At 38.5% G+C, this 19,785-nt stretch overlaps 1 protein-coding gene across 1 annotated transcript in view; it reads left to right on the top strand.

Moving 5' to 3' along the window:
* Positions 1-19,785, top strand: part of ATRNL1 (attractin like 1) — a 545,834-nt gene that overhangs the window by 23,508 nt on the left and 502,541 nt on the right. The window contains exons 4-7 of the mRNA XM_036265661.1: positions 1,070-1,198; positions 2,492-2,700; positions 15,132-15,306; positions 18,352-18,439. Of these exons, the coding sequence (XP_036121554.1) occupies positions 1,070-1,198; positions 2,492-2,700; positions 15,132-15,306; positions 18,352-18,439 (601 nt within the window). The remainder of the gene's footprint in view (positions 1-1,069; positions 1,199-2,491; positions 2,701-15,131; positions 15,307-18,351; positions 18,440-19,785) is intronic.

Raw genomic sequence — 19,785 nt, 5'->3', positions numbered from 1 at the left:
CTCCCTGTGACAAAGAAAAAATATAGAAGTGCAACTAAGACTGGTATTGTTGAATTTGAATTCTACGGACAGTCTTTTACAGTCTGTGTTCTTTCACAAACATAAGCTAGTAGAGGTAATCATCATTATTAAAGCATCTAGAGTTGATTACTTTTCTGTTTGCTTTTGTGATTATGTTTGCCAAGTAAATGATTTGACTAATACTTTATCTTGTTCTGTCAAATATGATTTGAATGAGGGGGTCCCTTTCCGGTGGTGTGTGGCTGGAAGCTGAGCAGTGTAGCGGATCGGGCTGTCCTGAGGAGTGGACTGTGTTCTTAGCAGGGTCTTTTCTGCCTCATCCTGCGTGTTTTCCGAGGCGGGAGAGAGTAGTGTGGTAGAAGTCAATGAGGACATTTAATTTTTCTCCATGAACAAATAGGTTTAAAAAGGGGGAGGTCCAGTTATTAGCTTAAATTCTTACTTTTGCACCTTTATCCCCTCCCCCAACTTAGTTTTCTTTTGTGTGCATATGGCCTTAAGTGAGTGACTACATTTTGGAATAGTTCTATATAAATATAATTTATGAGAGTATGCAACATTTTAAAGACATATAAAAAGCATGTATTTTTAGATGACCTAAAACACCTGATTAACGTATCAGAAGAGATCGGGTTAACTAGGCTGTCACTGTAGTCACTAAGCTCGTGTGGGATGTCCCTTCTGGTGTCACTAGAATTTTTAACCAGGGGGAAGGGGAAAGGGATGAGGCCACGTGCCCGAGCACCAAGGTGGCATTGAGTGAGGCTTCATATGTTAAGTTACGTAAGAGACCATCTTACCATGTCAGGCGGGATGGCCTAGCAGGACCCAGGGAGCAGTGGGCAGGGCCGTGCAGGGGGTGAGGAGAAGCCACGCGCGGTGGCCGGGTGGAGCCGTGGGCGAGACACGGACAGGAACCCGGTCAGCTTTATTCTCCAGCTGGTTGCCCATCCTCAGACACTGAGCCCTCCCTACTCGGGCCTTTGGCGTACGTGCGGCTGAGCGTGGCCCGTGGGTGCACACAGCGCTCAGCTCTGCTCTCTTGCAGCGGGCTGATCGTCCCCGAGACGCGGGGCAGCGAGAGCGTGCCCGAGGTGGTCACCACGTCCGGCTATGCGCTGCTGCATTTCTTCAGTGACGCCGCCTACAATCTCACTGGCTTCAACATTTTTTATTCGTAAGTACCCTTTTTCTCCTGAAATTTTGTATTGTAATGATTTTAATAAGTTGGCTTAAAAGAGTCTATTGTTGGTTTTTGCAACTCTCTTCGATACAAGGAGCGGGCTAGTGTGTGAAATTCCAGACGACACAGGGTGACAGAAGATGTAGTGACACGCCTCAGAATGCCAGCTAAGCTCGCCTTGGAGAAATTCCGAGCCTCGGGACATGGGGGTAGCATGCTAAGTTTGGTTGAAAATTAATTGCAAAATTTAAAGTTGGTAAATGATGAAGTAAACAAATCCAAGCGAGGGTGACTTTCCTGGGAGCAGAGGTGTGGCAGGGCGGGCTCGTCGCCTCCCGGTGCTCGGGGCTGGGGCGCTGAGTGTCCGCGGTCCGAGCTTCAGGAAGGACTGCACGCGCTGTGTGCACCGTGCTCTGTGATTCTCGACCCGACAGCCCTGGACGGGGGATTCCCGCCTGCACAGGAGGGAATCGGGGCTGTAGGAGACAAGGCAGTAGCTGTGTCACTGTCTCACCTAAAGAAATAATATTTATTGAGAATCTATTATGTGTACGATAACTTTATATACAGCTTTTTATCTGAAAGTCCAAGGGCAGAGGGAAGTAACCAGGGACGCCTTCAGGTGCCATCACAGGGATGGTACAGAGGGACTCAGTACACATTTTTTTCCCCTTTGGGGCATAGAGAATGATAACCAGGAATAGAACATTCTAAATATCTTGAATCAGCAAGTTATTACAGAACTGATTTGTCTCAAGTACATGTGCAAGGGGAATAAATATGCAGTAGAATATAATCGTTTAAAGGGCCTTAAAATAATATTTGACAAACATCTCATTTCTATATAACAGTGTATAGATGCTAGCATGCTATTGAAATATTATACAAGCAAGTTATATCTTGGCTTTTCATGTAGTTTCTTTTGGGCATTCATGAATTGTATTTTTTTCTGTAAAATATATATTCACAACATTTGCGTACTTAAGTCTTTACGGAGCATTGTGCTTGGAACTGTGCATATCCCGCAGACGCTGAGCGTAGTCGGCGGAAGTTTGGAGTTTTGGTAGCTACGCAAACTCACGGGATCAACTAAGGCCAGTTGCCAATGAATATAACTGCATTGCATTAGGGGTAGAAGGGCACAGAGTAAAAAGCTGAATTCCATTGTGAAATTGTGTTAAATGAAGTACGTAAGACGACATCAAATTGAAAAGCTTACAAAGTATCAGCCAGAATTCTTTTTCAGTTACCTGGAATTTGAGTGTATATGTGACTTATCTTTTACAGAATTAATTCTTGTCCTAACAATTGCTCTGGGCATGGGAAGTGTACATCTAGCGTCTCTGTTCCAAGCCAAGTGTATTGTGAATGTGATAAATACTGGAAGGGCGAAGCTTGTGACATTCCTTACTGTAAAGCCAACTGCGGCAGTCCGGATCACGGTTACTGTGACCTCACAGGAGAAAAGTTGTGTGTCTGCAATGACAGTTGGCAAGGTAAGCATGTGGTGTCACGGACCTTGAAACTGATTCGTATACCTAAGAGATGAAAACAAATCTGCGACTCATCTGTTATGCTGTAGTTTGCAACACCTGGATCTCATTTCTTGGTTTCGTTTTTAGAATGTTCATTTAACAGTCCACTTAATAGTTTGCTTCTTCAAAATAGTATTGGTATAGATTTTGTCAATATGCTGTTTTGAGAACCAAGTGAATTTATATATGAAGCTCTTTTTAAATTTAGTTTGTGTGATCATTATGATGTTATGTAATTTTTTTTTGTTGTTGAATCCCTAAAGATATGATGATGTGACTGAACTTAACACGTGCTGCCTTTGAATTTGATTTATGATGGGTAACAAACAAGGTTTATTGCAAACAAATAAATGCCTATATTAAACTTATTTCTTAGAGAATACTGCCCTCTTGTGGCTATTTTAAAAGCTCATAGCATATTTAAAAAGTAGACTTTCCTGAGGAAGAATTTCTAAACAATTTTTATAAGTATCGATCATTAAAGATTACTTTTAGACTACATTGCAGAGTCTTAGTTTACTTAAATATTTGGGTATAAAATCATAAAATTTTTATTGTGGAATTGAAGAGATAGGCCTGTTATTCATGTACTTACCCATCCATAGGTTACTTTGTGCTAATTTTATTTACATATTGAGAACTTATTTTGTATAAACATATTAATCCTGTTGATAGAGGGGACTGACTCAGGAAATACCTATTAGGAAGTGACCTGTTCATGTGTTATTATAATATAGTTGTCGCAATAGTTGCTATCAGACCTATCTAAAAACCAAAGGGAATGTGGTCCTCATAGCTGTATTCATCATTCTTGAGATACAATTTTAAAACATATTACTGAGTATGTTGAGTACTTCAAGGAATGATTAGGCTTTGTATAAATTATGCTCATCTTAACCCATACTATCTCATTAAAATAATTAGTTACTCCACGCAAAATACCAGTGATTACTTATTGAATTGAATTTGATTACCTAGTATGATTATGAAAGATACAAGTTTCTCAGTGTTCTTTAATTATAGGGTCATATCTTTTATTGAGTGGCTATTTTAATGGTTTGCGAACTTTCTTCTGTGAAAAAGGGCTTTGAGGTATCTTTATAAAATTTATTTTAGTCTTGAAATTAAAATTACATTCTTTTCTAAGGAGAGAAGAGTATATCAAGAATATATTTAAATTAAGGCCTGAGAAATACAGGTATAGCTTATACATTTAGTGTTTTTGCAACTGCTGTTAGTCTTCATTTTATTTCAATAGTCTTGAAAACAAAAGGGGAAAAACTTGTATAATACTGTTCTCTATAAACATATCTGTCTTTTTTTTGTTCTGTTCTTTTATTAATCCTTTTTTGACATGTTTTTTTTTTTTTTTTTTCTGGGGGTTTTGTCATAAGGATCTGGTTCAAAATATTATCTTTTGTTTTTCTGGCTTTTGTTATTGGCCTTTCACATTTTATTATTCTCAGTAATGCCTGAAGTCATAAAACGTCCTGATTCTTATATGTTTATAAACGGCAGAAATGAGGAGGCAAAAAGAAAATGACAACATGAACAGTTTTATATAGGGACACACATTTTTTTTATAAATTATAAAATATTACAGAAATCAAACACATTTTGTACCATCATTGCTCCTTTTTTTTTAATTAAAAAATTTTTATTTCTTCATTGATTTATAGAGAGGAAGGAAGAGGGAGAGAGAGCTAGAAACATTAATGAGAGAGAACATCGATTGGCCGCCTCCTGCATGCCCCCCACTGGGGATCGGGCCCACAACCTGGGCATGTGCCCTGACCGGGAATTGAACTGGCGACCTCTTGGTGCATGGGTCGACGCTCAACCACTGAACCATACCGGCCGGGCCTATCATTGTTCTTACCAGTTAAAGAATTGGTCTCTGAATGTATGTGGATGTTTGAGGGTAGAGTGCTGGGCAAAAGAGAGACTGTGCTTCTTCCAAGATAAACCGTGTGCAGACCGGTCCTTTGAGCTTCAAACCTGATCCCTGTGTCTGTATTAAGGAAGTTGGGATTATGACCAAAATCATTAGAGGGGAAATGAGGTCTTTATTTCAGAGATGTAGAACGTGGAGGAATCACGAAGGGGAAAAAAGAGACTTGTTTCTGGGACATCTGGGAAATGATCAAAGAACTAGAGATATTTGAAAATGAGAGCTAAGGAGGCAATCTTTCTGAGATTCAAAGTCTGGCAGTTTTTTTGTAATGTGTTATTAGAAACCGGATTCTTTGGGTTAAAAAAATAACAGGTTGTTATTCCACTATATTTTATCCCTTTTGTTGGTGAACTTTAGTTATTCTGTTTGGTTCTGTGCTAGTATACCAAAAAAGGAAGTGCTGCAGTCTAAAACTTGAGATTTTATTAAGAAACCCAGAGGAAAAGCCTCGCTCTGTATTAAGTCTGGAATTCCCTTCCTGACATCAGCGCTTGCCGCACTGGGCTTCTCGGCTCCGTTTTCTCCTTCAGTCTCTGCGGAGCCCCTCCTGAGACTTCCACTCAGCCATCACGGTACTTTCCCCCTCACTCTCTCATCTACGCTTTCCTCCTCCTCATCTGCTTCCATCTTTTCGCCTCTGGAGGCATTTTTCAAATTGCACAGGCGTGTATTTTCAGGCTGAATAGCACATCGCAGTCATGCCCCCCTCCTGGAGACCGCACCCCAGAACCCAAGAGCTGAAGCAGTGGAACGGGCTGAATGCAGCATTTGAAGAGCACACGAGTTTATCGTATGACGTTTAGTTTTGCTACAATGTATACCTGTCAGTGATACATGCTTGAGAAATAGGTTGCTTAAAGGATAGGGACCTGTGTGGACTCCTCCGCTTCTGTGCCGTTTTTCACATCAGACAATCTGTGTAAGCCTTAATCCGTCACAGGAGGGAAGGAGGCAACTTTGAAAGGCTTTTTTTTTTTTTTAAGATGACTTCCAAACATTGGGATGCATGAGGAAAGTTTAGAAGACCTCAAAATCCAAATATAACAAGCTGGATTTATGTTTGTAAGTAGAGGCTACAGTGGGACATTTATTTCCAAAGCAGACTCCAGGTATGGTGTTTGCCCCCCTGCACGTCCCAGTCAACTCCCTATCACACTGGCTGCACATTTCTCTCTTTGACATAACCTGGAAAAAAATCTGAATCAATGGAAGTCTTTGGTTGTAAGAGCAGAAACAGTTCTTAGCTGAGCCGAACACAGAGTTACTGGAGAGTGTGGCAGCAACTGTCTCCCGGCATCCGCCCTTCCCTTCTTTCTAATGATAGACTCGCCGCGGGTTTCTGGCTCCACACGCGGTCTCCTGGCTGCAAAGCACATTTCTCAGTCTCCCTTGCAGCTGGTGCGGCTGTTGTGCTCAGTGGAGGTCAGTAGGACCCCAGTGAAGTGCTGTGGGGGGATTTTGGAGCACGGAGACCTCCCCGATGGCTGGTCAATGGCAGCGATTAACCACTAGCACACGCCCACCTGCCTCTAGAATGTTTCATGGGCGAGAAGTGAACTTTTAGCTTATTTAAGCAACTTCCTTTTGATTCTCTGACCCTGCACCCTCACTAGTGCACAGGATATCAGGGGGCTCACCAAAGAGATGGAAGGCTAGAGAAACCGTGGTGCGAGAAGGGCGGGTACAGCAGAGGGCTAAGTGGAGTCCCAGCGAAGACGGGGTCCCAGGAAGGTGTGAGTAGCATCTTCCGGTTGCTGCCACCGCTGGCCTCCTTACTGTGCACACTGCATGCGGCGGGCCTGGCGAGAAGGACTTGTACGCTGTGAAGATACGCAGTCTTGCCAAGTAGCATCTGCTCGGCCGAACCTACCTCTCACCTGTACCATGGCTGCCTTGAGAAACAGAAGTAGAGAATTTGCCTGTTCTGATTTGTGTAGTGGGAAGGGATCCTGTTTCTGAACAAAATTCACACAATGAGAGCTTTCCCCAAACAAATGACTGAAATTTCCTACAGAAATACATTAAATAAAATATCGTAAAGGAGAGATCTTCACCATAATTGACAAGAGTGAGCTCAGTAGTTCTCTCCTGTCTACTCAGAAGAATTTTGCAGCATGAACTGTGGTAAGATCAGGTAGGTGAGAAAGAAGAACCACTAGGTTTCTGGGGACCATTTTTTTCTTAGTCAATTACCAAACAAAGAAAAGCATTCCCCCCCATTCTATAGAGATGAAAAACAAGTTGCCTTTCTTTCTTTCTTTCTTTCTTTCTTTCTTTCTTTCTTTCTTTCTTTCTTTCTTTCTTTCTTTCTTTCTTTCTTTCTTCCTTCCTTCCTTCCTTCCTTCCTTCCTTCCTTCCTTCCTTCCTTCCTTCCTTCCTTCCTTCCTTCCTTCCTCCCTCACCTGAGGACATTTTTGCATTTATCTTCAGATAGAGCAAGAGGGAGAGAGGGGGAAGAGAGAGAGAGAAACATGGATGTGAGAGAGAAACATCAACTGGTTTCCACCCACGTGACCCTAACTGGGGCTGGGGCCAAACTGCAACCAAGGTTCATGCCCTTAGAACCTGGGACTCCTTGGTCTGCGGGCTGACGCTCTAACTGCTGAGCCAAACCGGCCAGGGCAAGTTACCATCTTTTATACACGAGACGGTTACTTAGCCATTTGAAAATTGTCCCTGTTTCCTTCCGATTCCAGAATGTCCTGCTCGGTCCTATTGTTAGGATCTTTTGACTGTCTTTAGGGTACTTTATGTTCTCAGTATCCCTTTTCAACCCAGCTCAGACATAGCCTCATGTGAGGACTGGCGTTTTCAGCCTTTAAATACTTTGTCATGTGTTTTGATAGTGTTGTACGGTGCCTCTGGTTCTTCATTTAAAGTCACACTTACTTCCTGCATATGCTCTGTCCCTCACTATTTCAAGGCCATTCTTCTTTCTGAACTTCCTCCTGGAATAGCTTCACCCTGTCAGCATTCTAAGACCCTGTTATGTGTTGTCATGGGTCCCTACCTTATTCATTTGTAGCACCTGTCACATTTATGTGTGTGTGGCTCTTTGATGACCGTTCCTACTGGCATATAAGCTCCGTGAGTTAGGAATGATCGTGTTTTGATCACCTTAGCATCCCCAGCACTTTCTGTGGCATCTGACATCCGAGAGGCACTCAATTGTTTTCTTCTTTTTTGATTGAATGAATGAATTAGAGATAGGTTAGATTGCTAGTGTATGGATATGAGGACATTCAAACATAGATGTTTTAGAAGACTAGTGCTCCAATAAATCATGTCATTTGCTTGGCATAGAAAACGTCATTTCAAACATTGAGAAGAATGATCGAATTGGAGCCTCTGGTCCTTGGGCCCTTTGTCTGTACCTGTCGCAGTCCTCTGGTTTTAGATGCATGTTCGCCATAGGGTGGCAGTATTGACTACCAAAACCCACTTACACTCCATGGCAGTATTCAAGCTTGGAAAACTTGGTAGTTTTGTTCGTTTTAGAAAAATATAGTCTTTTAACTGAAACTCATGAATATTTTACCCTAAAGTAATCTCTTCTGAGTTAGTCATAAAATATATTTGGACATAATTACTTTAGGAGAGTGGGTAAGAGCTGTGGGTCACAGCACACCACTGAGTATTCCGTGCTAGACACCTAGGTTCCTTCCTCAGGGTTTACTTGATGTCAACATACTTACACGCTTGTTCTGTTGCCGCTTAAGTGGGATAAACAAAGTGTGCTCTCAGGCCTAGCTAGCTCTATATTTGCCATTTTCAATTAATCAGAGCCAAAGTCTGCTGTCAAGCTTTGATTTAAGCCTTCCACAACTCAGAATGATTAAGTTGGAAACCACATCTTTGCTCATAGAGGGGCAGCTTCTTTTCATACTACAGTGGTGTCATTGACCTAAACTGTGAGAACCAAGTATTCTTGGGGCAGACCTAGTTTAATGTTTACCACTCACACAGTTCATTGTTCTTTAAGGTAAAAGTATTGTTAAAACAGCTGTGGACACTTCAAATACACTAAAATGGATACCTGGCCTTTAGAAATTGGTTTTATGGGCTAGAAAATGTTTAAAATACTTTGGAGACGGAAACAAAATGAAATTTTCTAATGTTAGAAGATAGGACTCTTGCATCGATATTATCTTATTCGGCCTGTTATTGGAGAACTTCAGAATTGGTACACACATTAAATCCTAAGACTATTTCTGGAATGTTACAGGTAAGTTAGAGGTGCCTCTCTTAAAATCTCCTTTCTCAGCATATTTTCCCTTTTCTGTGAGTGATCCAGTTTCTGTTTGGGGAATTGCCTTTCACTCATTGAGAGTAGTCTTGATGGGCTATGATATCCAGATACCTGTCTAGTCTAAGCTCCGTTATTCAGCGTCTTTTTAGAATTCTCTGAATTTCCCCATATTTTTTCAGTAAATTCTCATTTTTTCCTAACTAAAATTAGTTTGTGTGGTTTAAAACCAAAGAAATCTAACAGCTATACTAACCCGAGGGACCCAGTTAGAGGGTGTGTATATATTTTTCCTGTTATTAGAGTTATTTAAAAATAACCGAAGCAGTATCTACAGTGTAGAGATGTTTGCAGAAATGCAGCTTAACAACCTGCATTTGATATAGTTCAGTTAACAATATTTATGTAATTTTTTTCCCCCTAGAGAACTGCAAAAAGAAGATAAATAAAACTTGGTCTTTTACCTATGTGCCTTAATAGAAAATGAGTATTTTTTCCATGATGGAATAGATTAAATATGAATTAAAGGTATGACCCAAAGCTGTATCAAAAAGAATTCTAAAATTCTAGAGCAAGATTTTTCTCTCAGAAAAATCCCTTATTTGACTGGGTCACTACCCCCCCCCCCCCCGCTAAAAATGATATAAAGAAGCTCCCCTCAGACTCATTCTTGCTTTGAGAAATCAAAGCCTGCTGTTAAAATATTAATCAATAAAAGGAACAATGCATCTGTCTCATTGTGGGAGGAGATAAAATTTTACTGCTAGGTTTTCCATTCTGCGTCTTTGTACATAGCAGTTATAGTTTTTCTAGTAATATCAGACAGCAGTATTTCAGTCTGTTCACAAATTTGGGGCACCTTAGGGGAATTTCACTCACTCGAAGAAATTAAATTTTTATTCTTCTTTATGGAAACAAAGTTATTTTATACATTTAATTTGTGTAAAACAAATAAAAATTTTTGTATAATTACAACACTTGGGGAAGGAAGAAAGAAAGTAATTTAGTAGTTCTGGGATTGCTTTGGAAAAACTTTCAAAACTTTGTAGTACTTTATTCTAGGTTAAGTCCTTTGCAATTATTTGCTAATTGAATTTACTTGTGATTATATGATTATTTTTGCTTGAAATTTGACTTTTTTTAGCACATATATTTATAAAATCTGACAACGCTAGTCTTCATTAACCTATTTGCCTCTACACTTAATTATACTTAGTATAATTGTGTATAAAATGAGAGCATTGACAATAATAACAATAAGATTACTATTATAAAGCATTTATTATAGTATTAAGTATTAAGTCCAATCTAATTTTATCATCACAAAATCCTACATTCTTTTAGGTGTAATCTCCATGATTAAACTGAAGCTTGGAGAAGTTAAGTAACTCATTCAAAGTTTCACAGCTAATAAGTAGGGAAGCTAGGTTTGACTACATGCTCATGTTCTTAATCTTGTATAGCTCTAAGGTTATATTCATTCATTCATTCATTCATTCATTCAATAAGTGTACACTGAGGCCAATCATGTAGGGGTGGTAGACTATATTATTTTAAGTCTGATGGGAAATTGTTGAAAGATTTCAAATAGGGAAGTGATAGGAGTGGATTTATATTTTTAATTATTCTGGTTGCAGTGTGGAGAGTTGAATGGAACAAGAAGGGAGTAAAAATGGAAATAAAGACACCAGTTTGGAGACTGTTGCAGTAGTCCAGGTGAGAGAGGCTGGTGGCGTGGAGTAGGATGCTAGCTGTAAAGGAAGACATCAGTGGTTGGAGTCTGGTGGAGGTGATAGAATTTTAAAATATTTATTATTGTTAGGCATGGATACTGAGTCACCCAGCCCGTTAGAGAGAATGCTGACCTTAGGCTGGAGCAGGAGCCTGGGTAGGCTGTGCGGTGTGTTTACTTGTCCCTTGTGGAGCGGTCTGGGGCATCTCAGGAGGGGCCAGGGAACTGGGAAGGAAGGCTGGGTACTTAGGTATGTGAGGCAGCATCCGCTTCATTGAAACATTTCCATGTTTCCACAATTGGGAAGGCCGTATCCCTGTGTACCTAATGGGTATCAGTTCAGGGTTTATTGCCGGACTGGATTTGGGGTATGGGAGAAAGAGCAAACTCGAGAATAGGATCAAGGTCTTTGTCCTGAGCAACTGGGTGAACCAAATGCCATTTACTGAAATGATAAACACGGGTGAAGGTGTCACTGTGGGAGAGAAGCATCCGGATTTTACTTGTGGACATGTCAAGTTTGAGATGATCATAGACACCCAAGTGGAAATGTCATGGAGATAGTTGACTTTACATCTCGAATTCAAGCGAGATTGTGGGACTGGAGAAATACATTCGAGAGGGATCAGTGTGTAATTAATTCTGCATTGTGTGATTATAAGATAGCCTTTCCCTGCAAAACCTGTCTCTCCGCAGCCTGGCGCTAATGCCTGAAGTCACAGCATTAGCAATTCATTTATGCTGTTTGCATTATTCAGCTACACGGAACCCGTGGGAAAGGTAGCATATTAAATCTTTATGAAAACCCGCTGTAATGTGAATTATTTCATCACCTCCTCTTCAAGACAGCCGAGATCTGCTTACCTTGAGGAGCTCTCCATGCCGATGGGTGGAAGTCGTGCAGGGGGTCCGTGCGGAGAACTAGTTCCTCTGCCTCGCTAGGCAGCGGGAGGGGGTTTCTCGCGGACATGTCTGTAAGAACGGCGTCATGTCTGTAAGAACGGCGTCTCGGAGGGCTTCATATGTAGACATCAATGTCAGATTTTTAATGGATGCGAAGGCTTTGTGTGTATAAAGTGTCTTTATAGTTATTTGTATTTTACATTAATATTCAGTTTATAAATTTACATCCTAAATCTTTTTAGTCGTACAATACAGAAAGCTACAAACTATGACATTCAGTTTTTGTTTTGTGTTTTTTGGTACGTGCCCCCAGCGGGAACGGAACCAGGACTCTCTGGTCCGCAGGCCGACGCTCCAACCGCTGAGCCAAACCGGCCAGGGTGACATTCGGCTTTTCTTAAAAATTTTAGTCCTATTCATAAATCTGTATTCTGTTTATAAACTTATTAATTTAGCGTAAAATAAAGACAATCCGTGGAGTTTGGCTGTAGACTATTTCTTCTAATAATTTCTATGAAATGTGGTAGTAACAAAGATATAGGAAGATTTTGACTGCTATTTTCTTTTGTGTAGAAAATAAGATATTATATTTATTTATTTATTTATTTTAATCCCCACCCGAGGATATTTTTCCATTTATCTTCAGATAGAGTGGGTGGGTGGGTGGGGGGAAACACTGATGTGAGAGAGACACATTGATTGGTTGCCTCCCGCATGACCTCAACCAGGGCCAGGGACCAAACCACAACTGAGGTACGTGCCCTTGACTGGAAATTGAACCCGTGACTCTTTGGTCCACGGGCTGATGCTCAAACCGCTGAGCCAAACCGGCCAGAGCAAAAATAACATATTTTAGATTACAGAGTAACATTTAAAAAAAATTTCTAGAATCCTGTTTTTTGTATTAAATAATATTTAGTTTAAATATATAAATGATCAATATTGCTTATTACTATTTCACCTATTTGCTTATCATTCTCTTCTTACATGATTTAAAATAAATCTACATTTCCTTTTTAAGAAAATGAAATACAGCAGTGTGACTACAGGCAGGAGGAGGGAGGTGGAGGAGATTATGGGGGGATAAAGGGTGATGGGCGGAGACTTGACTTGGAGTGGTGAATACACAGCCCAGTGTACAGATGATGTGTTGTGGAATTGTGCACCTGAAACCTGCATAATTTTGTTAACCAGTGTCACCCCAATAAATCCAATAAAAAGGAAACAAAACAAAACAAAATACAAAACATATCAATGGATACATTACCTATGTATAATGTCCATCTGCATTTGTTTCTCTTCAGTTAAATAAGAAGTTGGCAAATGTTTCTGTGAAGAGCCGTATAGTAAATATTTTTGGCTGTGTTGCAGCTACTCAGCTCTGCTAGCGTAGTGTGAAAGCAGCCACAGACCGTTCTTTAATGAATGAGCTTACTGAGTTCCAATTAAATTTCATCTATGAAAACAGGGAGTGGGCTGGGTTTTGCTCATGGGCTGTTGTTTGCCACCCCAAGTTAAATAAGTTCTAAGTGATTCAGAATTGTAGTTAAAAACAATGTTTTAAAAAAATCAGTGTGTTCCTTTAATTTCTTTGATTACCAAAGAATGGTTCAAAGTTTTGTCACTCAAAAATAATACTTTAAAATTTCTAGTTTAAAGGACTGTGTCATTATCAAAGACATAATCTAGAGTGCACCTAAAAAATTCAGAGGCATAGAATAAGCTGTGAAAAGGACTTTGAAGATGAATGAATGAGTGAATGAATGCATGAATGCATGAATGCTTGGGTGAGTGAACAGGTAAATAGATGAAAACTGTATGGGCTAATGTTTCTCCAATTAGGGTTGTTTTGGAAGTTTTAAAATTGTGATTCAGTGATAATCTAAAAGTTTCTGATATAATTACATTTAAGATCAAGTGATTGATCTCATAATTGAGTAAACATGTACTTGATTGCAATGCTAGCCTTTGTATTGACTGGTGAGACCAGGTAGTGTCCCTTAAAATAGGCTAAAAAAATATTGCAGTGTTCTGATGCTTTGTGACAAGTGAAGCTGAAATGATGATGTGGCATAATATATGAATTACAAAGGTTTTTAAAGGGTAGAAGAAAGAAAAGTGGTGGGAAAATTATGTTGTCAAAGTAATGTAGATATCCTAAAGTCATGTGGATAAAGGTACTGTTAAGAATCAATACAATTTTCAACCTAGGACCAGGGGTTTGGTTTGATCAAAACAATGTCATTTATCATATTAATAAACATTAAGTTTATTGTATTAAGTAGACATTTAGTTTATTATTTTTATTAAGTAAACATTAAGTGTATTGTTTTATAAACATTAAGTTATTGTTTTTATTACATATATAGTTTATAAATTTATATTGATTTTTATATTTATAAAAGAACTATATATTTTTTAAATTTGTTTAAAATTTTTCTTTATTGATTTTTTGAGAGAGAGGAAGGGAGAGAAAGAGAGATAAAAACATTTATGAGAGAGAACATCAATTGGCCGCCTCCTGCATGCCCCCCACTGGGGATTGGGCCCACAAACTGGGCATGTGCCCTGACCAGGAATTGAACCAGCGACCTCTTCATGCATGGGTCGATGCTCAACTGAGCCACACCAGTCAGGCTATAAAAGAACTTTATGTTCTTAGAGTTTTCTAAGTTATGAACTTAGAGTTTATGTCTAGTTTTTGTTTGAGCATATTTTAGTTTTACTAGAATTAAAAATCATTTATGAGCCGTGAAGTGTGGTGAAAATATATTTCCCTTAGGGGCATCCCTTCCATTTCTAAGGTTTGAGAAAACCTGATGTAGGCAAGTCTCCTGCATCCTACCGAGGAGGTAACCAGGACTCATGAGTAACATCATAATGTGGCGAGGAGACAACAGTGTTTTCGGCTTACAGTATTTAAGTTATCCTGTGCTAATTCGTGTAAGTTTAGTATACATAATATTTTTTTTCTGTTTGAGGATAATAAGTCCTCCCTACTGATGTCAGTTTTGGTTATTAATAAGCCAAGAAAGAAATGTAATATTAATTTTTATATTACTTTAGTAGTCTGTTTACACTTTGCAAATGTTATTATCTCCACTGTGTTAAAAAAAAAAAAATTGATAATAACCCCTTAGAGGATAGATTGTTGTTTCTGTTTTATAGCTGAGGGCTTTTGACGATGAGAAAGGTAAATTAGACTTGCTCAGTCACACGTCTTGTAAGTGACAGAACTGGGATTTGAGGACCTAGTTTTCATTTTAATATTCTAGTAGCCTAAAGTAAATATGACATTTTATATTATTTCAGTGATTTTTTTCAGGTTGTGATATTTATTTGAACATATGTAAGTCTGATTGAGTATATGATTTGTCTCCTCGTAGGCATTAGATTTCATGTCAGAATTTTCCCTGTAAGTTATAGTTTGGATAATTGATTATGTACATTTATTAATATGATGAGTATTGAATTACTAATTCTCTTAATCCCTATATTTTGTTATTATAATCTAAATTCTTTAATATATTGTGTTGTTTAATTTTTTTAAAAAATAGGTCCTGATTGTTCTTTGAATGTTCCTTCCACTGAGTCTTACTGGATTCTGCCGAACGTTAAGCCCTTCAGTCCTTCTGTAGGTCGGGCTTCCCATAAAGCAGTTTTACATGGGAAATTTATGTGGGTCATTGGTGGATATAGTTTTAACTACAGTTCTTTTCAAATGGTCCTAAAGTAAGTATTTTTTTTCTTCAGATTTTCACAATCTATTATTTAGGCTGATTTTTTTTGGCAACAAGACTATTCCAAATGCATATTTTATGACTCTCCAAATTTATGAATGTTTATTTTTGTGATAGTATCTATTTACTACATGGAACTTATTTGAGAATTTATGAATTCAGTAGTTAAATATTTGTCATTGTGCATATAGGTTTGTTTTCTATAGATACTACCTTTCTAGAGTGCTTTTAATAAATTCCGAGTAAGGAAATATTAACTTAAAGTAGGGTGAGGCCAGGCCTGTATTAGACATAATGAATCCTGCCACATAATATTTTTTTCAGAATGAAGTATAATTGCTTATGTAAAAATATTTTGAGTTTCACCTGTAAATTCATTTACCTGAAATTTTTAAATTTGAATTTATTTTACAAGCTTTTGTTGGGAGAAAGTACCAGTATTATAAAATAGATGATTCATTTGCTGTTGTCACAATGGAGATCGTCCTCTGCTTGGTTGGATGTTAAAGAGAATCACCTGGATGGCAGCTTTACCTGATTTCTTTTCAGCTGGTGATTGTATTTTATGAATGTTCAGTAACAGAATAAAAGAGCAAATAGGAAGAATAATTTGATTATCGGTGTTGTTTTCAGGAGTGATATTCATAATAGGTAACAACTGGTGCAACTTGGGCATCAATCAGAACTGACCCTGGCAGTGTTCCATAATGGTAGAATGAAGTATAAATGGTAGAATGAAGTATAACCCATTAGGTTGCTGGATGTCGCAGAGAAATATACAGGACACGCAGCAAAACTGGAATTTCAGATAAACAACAGCTAATTTTTTAGTATAACTAGGCCCTTGCAATATTCTTTTCGATTTTGTCCCAAATATTTTGTGAGTTCTACCTGTACTAAAAATTATTTGTTGTTTATATAAAATTCAGATTTAATTGGTCATCCTGGATTATATCTGGCAGCCCCATTCATTAAAAATATTAGCCCTATTAATTCTGGGTATTTAAAAATTCCGCTTGTAAGAGGAAATTGCTTTAAAACTATGATTGAATATGACTGCAATTAAAGTATGAAATGAATAAATTCTGTAGAGAGGGAGGGAGAGTTTTAGGTACACATTTAAGTTGACAATTAGAATTCTGTAACACAATATATGACAGATAAAATATAGTAGAAAGAATTGAAAAAGAGTTGGTGGGATTAAAATGAATTGCTAAGATATGAAAAGAACCTGAAGAAATGAGTTTTAAATGTGGAAACTAAAAGGAAATTAACTATGATTAATGAAAACGAAAAGCCTGTGAAAATAAAGTAAAATGGTTTTTGCATTTCTAATGGGCTGTAAGAAAGAACGAAGACGCATATGAAAGACCAGTGTGGGCCACGAAGCCTAAGATACTTACTTTCTGGCCCTCTACAGGCATAGTGGGCCCAGTCCTGATTTACAGTAACCTAGTGGGGAGCATTGCTTCGGTGCAGATGCTGGTAGGTAGGTAGAGGTAGTAGTGTGAGTCTGGGGAAGTTACATTCTGATTGATCCTGTTTCCCCATTTGTATCATACACACGCAGCCTCTAACTCCAGTGCAGGAAAGAAGTTAAACATAATGCTGAAAACAGTTTTTGGTAACCTTCCCTTTTTTGTGGGAAGGGAGCTTGCTGGCCTTCTTGATGAGCTGGAGGAAGAGACTGAGAGATGATAATTGGTAGTGAGCTTCTTTTTTTTTATCCTCACCCGAGGGCTGTTCAGATAGAGCAGGAGGGAGAGAGAGGAAGAGAAACATCAATGTGAAAGGGATACCTCAAGTGGTCACCACCCACACGACCAACCAAGGCCAGGGACAAACTGCAAATGAGGCACATGCCCTTAGTGGGAACCGAACCCGGGTCTCTCTAACCTCTGAGCCAAACCGGCCAGGTGATAGTGAGCTTCTTAAACAAGGTCCTAATCGGTTCTTGGCTTGGTGCTTCCTTTAGTCTGTTTGGCAAAGTGAAGAGATTCAAGGGTAGGCTACGGGGGTGCCGCTGGACTGGGCCTCTGTTAAATGAGCATTAGAGAGCCGCAGTCCAGAACTTCTGTTTTCATGTGTGTATTTTTAGACCAGAAGAACAAATATTAATTTTCATTTTTATCCTGTAATCCATTTGTACCTTATTTTTACAGAAGCTTCTATTTGACTAGATTCATTTCACACAATATCAAGCAAATGATCAGTAAACAAATGTATTTGTGCACAGAAAATAGATACTTAGTGGTTAATTTATATAATGCTGAGCTAAGTGCATGGAAAAGCATGAAAATGAATACCTAAAGCAAAAGGCTATTTTAAAAATGGAGAGAATTTCCATCTATTTTCACAAAAGAAGAGCACTTTTTTGCTTCTGCAAAATCACTTAATTATTATTATTATTTAATTGAATGTATTGGGGTTACATTGGTTCATACCATTATATCGGTTTCCAGTGTACAAATCTACAGTACATCATCTGTACATGGCATTGTGTGCTCATCATCCAAAGCCTAGTCTCCTCCATCACCATTTCTCTCCCCTTTGTCCTCTCTCACCTGCCTCCATCCCCTCCCCTCTGCTAATCACCACTTGGTTGTCTGTGTCCATTTTCTTCTTAATCCCGGCACCTGTTTCACCCAGTTCCCCAGCCCTCCTCCCCTCTGAGAGTTGTCGGTCTGTTCCCTGTCTTTTTTTCTTTTTTAATTTAAAGATGCAGACCAGCTCACTATTGTTCAGGCTAAGTAATTGGTTGAAATTATTAAAGCAATTGAACAAATTAACTCCAGTAATAAATAGCCTAGTCAAGTTAATGTCTGCTACACATTTAGATGCTTGAATCCTAATTTAAAGTAGATGTATCTTGAATGTCTTTATGAAAAATCTAAAATATGGTACATGAAATTATGAGTCTGCTAGCTCTAATTGTTTTAAATTGAATGAAAACTTGAATGCAGGTGAAGAAAGCATATGCAGATTAAAATAACAAAAATGCATTTTAGTTTATGAAGGTATTTTTGTCTCGTTTTAGTTACAATTTAGAAAACAGTATATGGAATGTGGGAACCCTGTCAAGGGGACCGCTCCAGAGATACGGACACTCTCTTGCTTTATATCAGGTATGGATCCTGCTTTTTAAATTCATAACAGTTTTTGAGTTCACCTTAGTGGAAAAAACTAAATCTCAGACTTATTTCATACATCTAATGAGAGCAATAGATCATATGGATCACAATAACTTGAGATGTCACAGACTCATATTCTATTTTAGTAAAAGAATAGATTTTAGTATGATCCCCATTGAACAAGAGAAGAAATAAAGATTGAACTTTTGCCCATGGCCTTTATTCACTTTTCTCTTTAATTGTGGTAAAATACACATAATATAAGATTTACCATTTTAACCATTTTTAAATACATTCAAATTGTTGTGCAACCATTAGGATCATTATCTCTGGACATGTTGTGTCTTAACGCTGAAACTTTATATCCATTAAGCAATTCCCCACTCCCCTCTTTCCCAGACCCTGGTGACCATCATTCTACTCCCGTTTCTGTGAATTTCACACCTCATATAAGTGGACTCACACAGTGTTTGTCCTTTAATGACTGGCTTATTTCACTTAGGATAATGTGCCCAAGGTTTATCCACATTGTAGCATGTGATAGAGTTTCTTTTCTTTTTAAGCCTCAGTAACAGTCCATTGTATGTATATACAACATCTTGTTAATCCACTTGGGTGCTTTTACCTTTCTGGCTAGCGAGCATAATGCTGCTGTGAACCTGGGTGTACAAATACGTGCTCCCGTCTCTACTTTCAGGTGTTTAGCTAGGTAGTCAGAAGTGGATGCTGGATTATATGATACTTCTATTTTTATTTTTTTGAGGAATTTTCATATTGCTTTCTGCAGCTGCTGCACCATTTACATTCCCACCAGCAGTGCACAAGGGTTTCAATTCCTCCACATCCTCATCCACACTTGTTATTTCTTGTAATGGCTTTATTGAGATATAATTGACATACCATATACTGCACTCATTCTAAATGTGTATACTGGAGTGGTTTTCAGTGTATTCAGAGTTGTGCAACTATCTCTTGTAGATTTGTGTCAAAGTGTGGAGTTTTGCAATCAAGTTTAGGACATTTTTATCACCTTGCAAAGAAACCCTGTATCTTTTAGCCCTCACCCCAAACCTCTTCATGCTCCCAGCCTTAAGCAATCATGAATCTACTTTCTATCTCTCTAGATTGTCTACTCTGGACATTTCATATAAATGAAATTGTGTACTATGTGACTTGTGATTGGTGTGTTGTAGCATGTATCAGTACTTCATTTTTATGCCTGAAATATATTCTGTTGTAGGGATATCACTACATTTTATTTATCATTTCATCCTTTGATGAACATTTGGGTTATTTTCACCTTTGGCTCTTATGAATAATGCTGTAAACATTTATGTTCA

The sequence above is a fragment of the Molossus molossus genome, unplaced genomic scaffold (genome assembly GCF_014108415.1).
Source record: "Molossus molossus isolate mMolMol1 unplaced genomic scaffold, mMolMol1.p scaffold_m16_p_17, whole genome shotgun sequence".
NCBI classification, from domain to species: domain Eukaryota; kingdom Metazoa; phylum Chordata; class Mammalia; order Chiroptera; family Molossidae; genus Molossus; species Molossus molossus.
Note: the sequence above shows the minus strand (reverse complement) of the source record. Positions and strands in the feature narration are given on the sequence as shown.